At 30.0% G+C, this 10,335-nt stretch overlaps 1 protein-coding gene across 13 annotated transcripts in view; it reads right to left on the bottom strand.

The window, feature by feature from the left end:
• The window catches only part of LOC145286100 (calcium-activated potassium channel slowpoke-like), a 561,744-nt gene that overhangs the window by 30,913 nt on the left and 520,496 nt on the right, over positions 1 to 10,335 (bottom strand). For 2 of the 13 annotated variants that reach the window (XM_080134782.1, XM_080134787.1), the window contains one exon: positions 5,570 to 5,630. The exons of the other annotated variants lie outside the window; for them this stretch is intronic. In XM_080134782.1, the coding sequence (XP_079990908.1) occupies positions 5,570 to 5,630 (61 nt within the window). The remainder of the gene's footprint in view (positions 1 to 5,569; positions 5,631 to 10,335) is intronic. 13 annotated transcript variants of the gene reach the window in all.

The raw sequence follows: 10,335 nt of genomic DNA, 5'->3' as shown, positions 1-10,335 counted from the left end.
AAGAATAAAGAGGACAGATAACAACCCGCTTTTATAAAAAAAAAACAAAAAAAACTAAGGTGTCACGACTACTATATCCACAACAACATTTACCTTAGCCACCAGCCATCCAGCCAACCAGTTCACTAAAATAGGAAGCCATCTTGGGTATGAAAACAATGGTCAAATACAATTTGCATATCCACAAATAATATACGATGACAAAAAAGGTGGTTACAACGAATACGTAGACAGCGCAATACCGAGTGGACGTTACCAAACAAACACTGCTGATATGAATTGATATTTGATTGCAATGAAAACAAAAAAATTATGAATTAAAATGAAAATTAATGGAGAAAAGATTCTGATAATGGTTTTTAAAGTTGGATGAAATATTAACTACTAAATAAATTATTGATATTATTTGTATTATTCAGACTACTGTTCTGATTTTGACTGTTATTTTCAGAAAGTTTCAGCTGATGTAACCTCCAACTTTTTTTAAATGTATCTTGAGTCTTTCTGTCGAACTCAGGAATCCGCACAGCAGTTTGAATGGAGCCCTTTATTTAATCTGCTGGGGTAGCATGCTTCTCGTTACATCAGCCATGATCAAGTAGAAGTCCTAAATAATTTGCAACTGTATTCCAAGTATAACCCACACTGAGGATTGAACCTTCAATCTCCAGAAGGGAGTCACTTACAACTGAATTTTACCAAGTATTTTATCTGTTACGCCACTACTGCTTCAGTTTTACATTGGCTAAAATGTTGTAGAAAATAACACTCAAGATGAGAACAGTAGTTGGTAAAATCCAAATAATACAAATAATAAATCCTCATCTCAGAAATTGAAAAATATAAAGTAAATAAATTATATGTAAAAAAGCGAATAAAAAATTAAAAATCCTTGAATTGAATCTTTTTTTTTATAGATATTTCTCATGCATTAATATAAAATTGCTAAAAATAAACGGAAGAGAATATGCAAATAATTTATGGACTGCAACAACAAGAAAAGGCACGAATAAATAAAAGGAAAAGACTGCATCAACTGAGAGAAAAAAATTGTATAATCTAAAATAATTCAAATCAAAATGCCTTGCAGTATGAATTCTTTTTAAGATTAAAACAAAACTGTGCTGTTTGGCTGGTAAATAAACTAAGTTAACAAGACTTATATTTAATAGCAAAAAAATCTAGATTGTAGATAAGCGATAATTATTTTTATCTGTTTTACGGCACATCAACGATTTTTAGGTTATATTATTTCGATTATTCAAACTACAGTTCCTATTTTGGTATTATTTTTACAATGTTTTGTCCAATGATATCTCCAACTTCAAGTGCATTGTGTCCAAACTCAGGAATCTTTATGTTAAACTCGGAAATGTTATATGAAATTTTAAATAGAACATTTATTTAATCCACAGGGGTTGCTTCTTCTCATTCCATCAGTCATGATCGAGTAGAAGTCTTAATCCATTATTGTTTTCTTAGTATGGCTATACTGGAGCAGTAAAATGATTCAACCATTTTTCCAGCCATCTTGACAACAGATTTGATGTTTTAAACACAGATGAAGAGTGAGGGAAATTGTTGATAATTCTCACGGGGGTGGGGGTGGGGCTATAGATTGGAGCTCAGTCGAGCACCTATCATAAAAGTAACAACAGAGCAGAGATACATTCGCAACATTTTCTGTGCGAAAGAGAGAATAGGAAGGCAACTTCCAGAAGACAGTCACTTAAAATTGATTATCACTTAGCACTTTTATCTGTTGCACCACAAATCCTTGCAGAGGTTTCACCGGCTGAAAAGTTGTGAGAATAATATCCAAAGTAATCTGGATAATAATCCAAATGATACAAATCATCAATCGTTATTTAAAAAATTCATGAAGGTAGATTGTCCTAGTTCCGTCAACCATGACTGGGTAGAAGTCTTAAGTAATGTTTGAAAATTATATTTTTAGTATCATCTGTACTGAAGATTGAACCTTTACCTCGAGAAGACCATCACTTAGAACTGATTATTATCCATTGTGTTGGAGGGTTGGAGGTTACATTGGATGTGATGCTATGAGAACAACATCCAAGATGAGAACAGTAGTCTGAGAAATTCAAATAATATCTTTTTAGGTTATGTAAAGCTGACAAAGTAAAAACAGAAAACAAACAACTATTCTAAACGATTCATTATATATGATTTATTGAAGTTATTTTATTTATAGCTGAAAGAAGAATTAAGAATCATGTCTTTCTCAACAGTATCAGTGCACACCTGGGCATGATAGACCTGATGATAGGACGCCATAGTCTATGCATTACGACAATAAAGAACCCCCTATAAAAATGATTACTTACATAGTGATATGTAGTCATCTATCATTTTTTTTTAACACATAAAGTTATTTTATCAGATTTTGAAAGTCAAATTCAAATAGCCTTTAAGCTGATAAATCAAATTTTGCTTCTGACTCGCCAATTTTTATTTGTTATTGTTGTACAATGTAATAACATTGTAACATTGTAACATTGATAATATAATAATGAACATTGTTAAACATTTATTTTTAAAATTACTTAGTCCGACCTAGATAACTGATAGTATGAAAAATTTTTAACTAATCAGCAAAAAAAAAAAAAAAATCAATATTGACTGATATTTTTAATTAAAAACTATAATAAGTTTTACAACAAAAATTTTATTTATTTTTATGTTAAAAAATGTACAACCAAATCAAAATTAAGAACTAAAATGGCTTCACTGTTTCCCAGGCAACGCCGAGTAGCTACATTTAGTTTTTAGTGATATATTTTTTACATTGTTCATAGTTTTGTCAATGAAACTTATAACTGCTTAAGCTAAAACTATTCCTGTTGCACTATAGCACCACAAGTCTATTTTATAAATATGTTGTCATCACAGTTGTCTACTTTGAACATGAGTAAAGTATTTCATTTGTCTGTCATTTATTGAGTAGAAGTTTTAAATGATTTACTGTCTTTTTTACATGAAGTAGCATATCTTGGTTTTATATGTAATTATATCTAGAAATATGTATCAATATGGATAATGTTTATTGATATGTAACTATACTGCAATATTCATGTGCCAATACTAGCAATTTTTATCAAATGTGAATTCATATGTCAATACTAGCAATATTTATTAAAACGTGTCACTATTAGCAATATTTATTGAAACGTGTCAATATTAGCAATATTTATTGAAACATGTCAATACTAGCAATATTTATTAAAACATGTCAATATTAGCAATATTTATTGAAACGTGTCAATATTAGCAATATTTATTGAAATGTGTCGATATTATCAATATTTATTAAAACGTGTCAATATTAGCAATGTTTATTAAAACATGTCAATATTAGCAATATTTATTGAAATGTGTCAATATTAGCAATATTTATTGAATGTGTCGATATTAGCAATATTTATTAAAACATGTCAATATTAGCAATATTTATTAAAACGTGTCAATATTAGCAATATTTATTAAAACGTGTCAATATTAGCAATATTTATTGAAATGTGTCAATATTAGCAATATTTATTGAATGTGTCGATATTAGCAATATTTATTAAAACATGTCAATATTAGCAATATTTATTGAAATGTGTCAACATTAGCAATATTTATTAAAACGTGTCAATATTAGCAATATTTATTGAAATGTGTCAATATTAGCAATATTTATTGAAACGTGTCAATATTAGCAATATTTGTGTCAATATTAGCAATATTTATTAAAACGTCTCAATATTAGCAATATTGTTTGAAGTGTCAATATTAGCAATATTTATTAAAACAGGTCAATATAAGCAATATTTATTGAAACGTGTCAATATTAGCAATATTTATTAAAACATGTCAGTATTAGCAATATTTATTGAAATGTGTCAATAATATCAACTTTTATTGAAACACGTTGATAATAACACATTAAGTCAAATGTGTTGATACTAGCAATCGTTATTGAAATATCTATACTATCAATTTTTTTTACATGTATTAATATGAACAATCTTTATTGAAATGTATTAATACTAGTAATTATTATTTTATATTTCATAAATATGGTCAATCTTTATTGAAATTCATCAATGCTAGTAATTTTTACTGAAATACAACTGATAATCAAAAAAAAAAAACATTTTCTCAATGAAGCAGCCAAACGGTCATAAAACATAAATATTACATAACTTATTCATAACTATTTAATCAAACAGATAATTAAATCCTAAATTTGACATGAGACTAGCTTTTAAATAATCTGTTATAATCCATGAACATTTTAAAACCGTGTTTTATCTGGATTATTCATTCTACTGTTTTTATCTTGTATTTTCGTCTCACAATGTTTCAGTCAATCTAATCTCACACCTTCTTCAGATGCATCTTATTGAACTCGGGAATCTTTATGTCAATCTTGTGAACCTGTGACCTAACAGATAAAATGCTGATTAATAATCAGTTCTGACTGATAGTCTTCTAGAGGTTAAATCCTCACTACAGACGATACCATGGATATAATTAGGAATTAATTATATCCGGTCATAGCTCATGGAAGGAGAGCAATCTTCTGCCATGGATTAAATAAAGGGTTCCATTTGAAATTCTCTACAAATTTCTGAGTTGGACAAAATATGCTTGAAGAAGGTCAGCAGTTATATTGGCTGAAGCATTGTGAGGATAGCATCCAAAATTAGAACAGTCGTCTGAATAATCTGGATTATCAATCATCTTCTTAGTGTAGTTGAAGCACATTTTAACTTTGGGGGCAAGCACCTAGAGATGGTGTCTTGATAAAAACATTGGCCCCCATCACCTTACTGGGTTTGCATGAAGAAGTGCATTCGACCTATAAAAATATTGCCTCTATTAAGGAAATGACTTTCAAAGAAAATTGGTCGCATTTTGTGTTATGCAATTTACTTAGCAATAGTTTAGTTAGAAAGTTGATTCTAAAAGCTGTTTGACAGACAATAGCATGTTAAAAATGAACATTAAACCAGATGTAATATGAGCGAGAAAAAAAAAGGACAAAACATTTAAAAAAATTATACTAATCGTCTAGTCTTTGTCACCAACATTTTAGATACTTGAAGATGACCTGAAGATATAGTAAGTGAAACGTTAATATAAATTAAAAAAAAAAAATGTAAAAAAGAGGACACTTGTCCAATTGTGAAAAATTAATCTTCTGTCTGAAAAACATAGTAGAAGCAAAAGAGTTGCAACAGAAACTTAAAAAAAAAGGAAAGAAGATAATTAAAATAAGATATGATATATATATATATATGTATATATATCAACAGTGTAAGGTTGGAGTGGGCCATCCAGGCTACGTGGTCTATATCAGGTATTTTTTTTTTTCTGGTGAAGCAAAAATGATGCAAGCAACGGTAAAAAAAAAAAATATAAAATAAAACACATGGACTGTGACTGTCTACGAGACCGCGTGCAGCGGGCGCTATCATCATACCAACATATCAGCATGCACTGCAGCAATAAGAGCAGCAGCAGCAGCAATAAAGTAGTGCCAGACTTAGGATCTTACTTCTCTCCCATTTGACTTGAGAGTGACTCGCAGAAAAATTGCACGGGACTAAGGAGAAAACCTGGAAGCAATGTCAGAAACACATTTTAAGAAATAACAACAACAACAATGGCTGCAATGGAAATGAATACAATCAAATAAACAATTTAGATGAAAAAGATGAAGATGATGAAGATGTAAAATATTAAAGTTATCCTTCTCACCAGAAACACATGATGTTACACCTGCATTTGGTTTCACCCAGGAGCGAATTAAACGACCAAGACACAGAGCAAAATCATGATGGTTAGGTGAGGATTAATGAATTGGTTGATAGTCAGGGCCGAGCTTTCATACCATTTGGGGATATGTCCCTGGCAAATAGAGACTGCCTTACTAGTTAATGGACCTTTCTTATACTGGAATGAAGTATGGTTCAGTTTGATTCAATTCCAGGAGGTGCACATTATCAGACATTATATTATTCCTCAGTGATGATGGTTTATCGTCATTCAATAATAATAATAAGGTCATTTTGATTATCATCTTGTTAGGGGTCTGACCAGAATGGGTTTCATACGCTCTAGGCAATAACTCTACCACCACTTCCAACCCTAAAAACAATCTGTATTGGCATGTTAATCACATGCAACTAATTGAAATCATTTAATAAAATTATTGTCGAATATTTTTGTTACAATATGTGTGCAAATTATTTTTTTTTTCAATCATTTTTTTTTAATAGTTTTATACTAAAAAATACATAGAGCATTCTCATCGTTTTATGCTAAAAATTACATAGTATGTTCTAATTTGGGAGTCAAAAAAGTGTGAAATTTTCAACACATCTGCCCGACAGATACATTTGTGTTTCTTTTCTGCTTTCAAAGTTGATAAAATGTGATTTATTAGATTTAAGAGTAAAGAAACATTCAAAATAATGAAAAGCATAGATTTTCTTCAGTGAACAATGCAGGTTTATCCAGTTTCAATTATAAGAAGTGTAATTTTGGCAATTAAATGATTTTTTATCATTTATGTGGGCCGCCATTTTAACATGCTGCTTTACATTTATCAATTGTTTTGAGATTATTTAATGCTGAAAAAAAAAATGCCTATTGTAAACGATTGATTGAAAACAAGTTGCCATTTTACTCATAGCAGGAAAGAGATGTTTAAATTAAGTGAACTTGATAGACATCCGATTTGGATTTGGATTTGAATTTCAGAGTTTATACCAATATCTATTATGCCAGTTGCTTCATCCTGCCAATAGAAAATAGGTTTTAACATCCATTTTATATAGGCCCAAAAATATTTTAATAATTAGTAAAATTACAAATACTTTTTTTTGGGGGGGGGGGGTTAACTTACAATGTTTCATTTCTTGAAGTGTATGAGTTCACCATTCTTCATAGAATAAAAGCTTGCATGAATGGGCCAAATGTACATAGTTTCTTTGTCCCATTTTAGTTTGGTTGTTTTGTTTTAAGGCATATCAACCTTTTTTGGATTATTTAAGGTAATAATGTAGTAATTTGGAAGCGGTTTTTATATTTATTTATGGTGTTTGGCTTGATTTTTTCATACAGGAAAAATGTTGATTTTGTTTTTGACAGCAAAACATAATTGAGTTTTGCAAAGGGAAGGGCAAAAAGTAAAATAAAAAAAACAAAAACAATAATATCAATGTTTGATGCATTTTAGGTCAGCAAGCCAATATCTTCAAACAACCTGATCTGGTAACATCAGAGATTCAATTTTAGATCCAAATCCACCCCTGGATGTATATACATGTCACCGATATCTTTTAAAACGATATCTTTTAAAACAATTTTTTAATTTTTAACTCAATGGCTTCATTAAAAAAATATTCAAAATTTAATGACTGTGAAGAAGAAAAAAATGTTCATTATAAATAAAAAATAAAATAAAATTTACCAAATATGTAATAAATGTATATATATTTTTTTAAATCAAAGATATAATTCACAAACCCAAAAAGTAAAATTAAAATTTAAAAAATAAATTCATAGAAGACAAAAAAAAAAAAAAATCAAAATTGAAAGTTGGAGCAAAGAAATAATAAAAAAGAGAAAAAGAAAGAGCCTAATGTTACTGAACAAAGCAAAAATTTGCCACTCAGAATAAATTCAAAACCTTTCAAAAAATATCAAAGGAAAACATTAGAAAAAAAAAAGGAACGGTTCTTAAAACTCATGGGATTTGTCAATCATTCAGGGTTGGACAATTCATTTTACATACTTGAAAAAATAAAATGATATCTTTGAATAGCACCACAAAGAGAAATCTCAGCCTTAGCGTATATATATATATATATATATATATATATATATATATATATATATATATATATATATATATATATATATTCATGTTTTTTGAATAATTCCACTGTTCCATATTTCCTTAATTAGATAATTGACTGCTGAACGGATATGTGGTACTTTTTAGCATAATGGCCAAATTCCCCATTACCACTGAAAACTACCAAGGTTTAATCAGATTTTCACTGCAAAGTACCCCCTGCCACACACAAGGAGAACATTTTAAATAACAAAGTAGGTTAGCGATAAAAATTAATCTGGAACAAAAAAACTAGATGTAATATCTGAAACGTTTTGGTTCTTGTTGTTTTTTTTTGTTTTTTTTAAATGATCAACACTGCTAGAGAGCATTAGCTATGAAAAAATAAAAATATTTGGTATAAAGAAGTGTTCTAAAAGTATTAAAAATATTGGGAACCGGACTGACTTAATATGGTTAAGAGGAGATAATACAAATCAGAGAACAACCAAAACAAAATTGATCTAATCAAGAAAGTTCAAAAACACCTAAGAAAGAATAAGTAAAATTTCTAAAGTTGTTAAAGTCAATTATTTTCAATTTCTTCAAACTATTTTTTTTCAATCCTGTAATGATCTCACATTAGAATGAACAAATTTAGAAACAAGTCAGTCACTCCAGATGCAATAAAGAATTAAAAGAGAAACACCTGATTATCAACAATCTATTTTAGGGCACACTTATGACAAGGGAGATAACCATATTTTAATAGAGTTATTTTGTTTTATTAATTTATGCGCCTTACAAAGTGATTCAGCTATCTAATAATAGGCTAAGGCACTTCATATTCATATGTTATCACTAGGGCTATGAAAACAGCATATTCTTTTCCTTGTTTTGATTCTCAGGTATATATCCATTTATATCATATGTTTTTTTATGTGGAGTGATGTGGTTCTCGGTTGATTAATTATGTCTTACTGTGTCGGATATATACTTGAGTCAAAACAATGAAAAAAATATGCTGTTGTCATAGCCCTAGTTATCACCTTTCACATGCATTAAAAATTTAAAAAAATGAGATAAACTGATCAAAAATGATAATGATTAATGATTAATCTGATATTGCTAAGGTAAAAAATTTCGACTTTACCCATTTTAAAAAGAAATTTCTCCGCATCAAATTTTGTTGTCTCTGTCGACTAAAACAATACAATTTTAAATAAACATATTTTAAAAAGTGACATTCGTTTTATTTAGTTGAAGAACATTTAGTTGAGAATTATATTTATAGTAAGAAGACATAGACAATTGTTTTAAAAAAGTTAACTTGCAACAATTTCAAATAAATAAATATATTTATTTGAAATTGTTGCAAGTTAACTTTTTTAAAACAATGGTCTATGTCTTCTTACTATAAATATAATTCTCAACTAAATGTTCTTCAACTCAATAAAATTTTAGTTATTTAAAAAAGATTGGCTTACAATAACAGTTATTTTTATAGAAAGGGAAAAAAGGTAATTTTTTTCTTCTGCAGATAAAAAGCACCATGAAATTTCCATGGGGTTTGCTAATTTTATAGATAATGTACAAACATATTTGACAACGGGCAAGATTGGAGATGCGCTGCTGTACAACTCATGATCTCTACCAATCCAAGTTATGACAACACTGCCAGCACCCTCAAAATACAAATCTGAACGGTTCAACGCTTGAGGGTACAGCTCAATGAAGTTTTCGGATGCGGTTATGGCCTTTAGTGTGGTTTTAAGTAAGGGTCACATCATACCACTTCACATCTTTGAAGTTGGCTTGAAAGTCAACACCAAAGTGTACCTGGATGTGTTGAAGAGTGTGGTGATCCTTGGTGCAATAAGGTGGTCATTTGCAAACTCTGGGTGTGACAGCAGGACTCGGTGCCAGTCCACAAGTCCAAAGAGACCCAGGCTTGGCTTCAAGAGTGCTATGACTCGGTACTCTTCTCTCACTAGATCCCCTCCTCTCCCAACCTGAACTTGCTGGACTACTTTGTTTGGTCATACGTCGAAAACATCACCAACATAACCTCCCACAACACCAAAGCCAGCCTGATCACTGTCATCTGCTGAGTATTTGCTGCACTCCTGCCAGCGCTTGTGGAAAAGGCATGGTCGAAGTTCCGGATCCGTATCGAGGCAGTGATTGAGGCTGAAGGCAGCTATTAGATTTTAGCTTTACTAGATAATGAAGTTACCTGAAATGATTTTTTCAATAAAAGTTTTAAAGCTGTAGTGTTGTTTTCTTTAAGGCAACAAATTTATCATTCCACTCTATATTTAACTGATGCACGTATGTAAATGCATATGATATGCGAAATGACGTTACCGTAACGAAAAAGAGGAGGACGATCATGTTGGATGACGTGGATGACGTTCAAGAACATGTTAAAGATGTGAATGACTTCATAAACGTAAAAAAAAGTCGCACGTGGTTGAAGA

The sequence above is a fragment of the Euprymna scolopes genome, chromosome 10, assembly GCF_053919585.1.
Source record: "Euprymna scolopes isolate OS-2025 chromosome 10, ASM5391958v1, whole genome shotgun sequence".
Lineage (NCBI taxonomy): Eukaryota > Metazoa > Mollusca > Cephalopoda > Sepiida > Sepiolidae > Euprymna > Euprymna scolopes.
The sequence above is the reverse complement of the archived record's forward strand: the minus strand, read 5'-3'. Positions and strand labels throughout refer to the sequence as shown.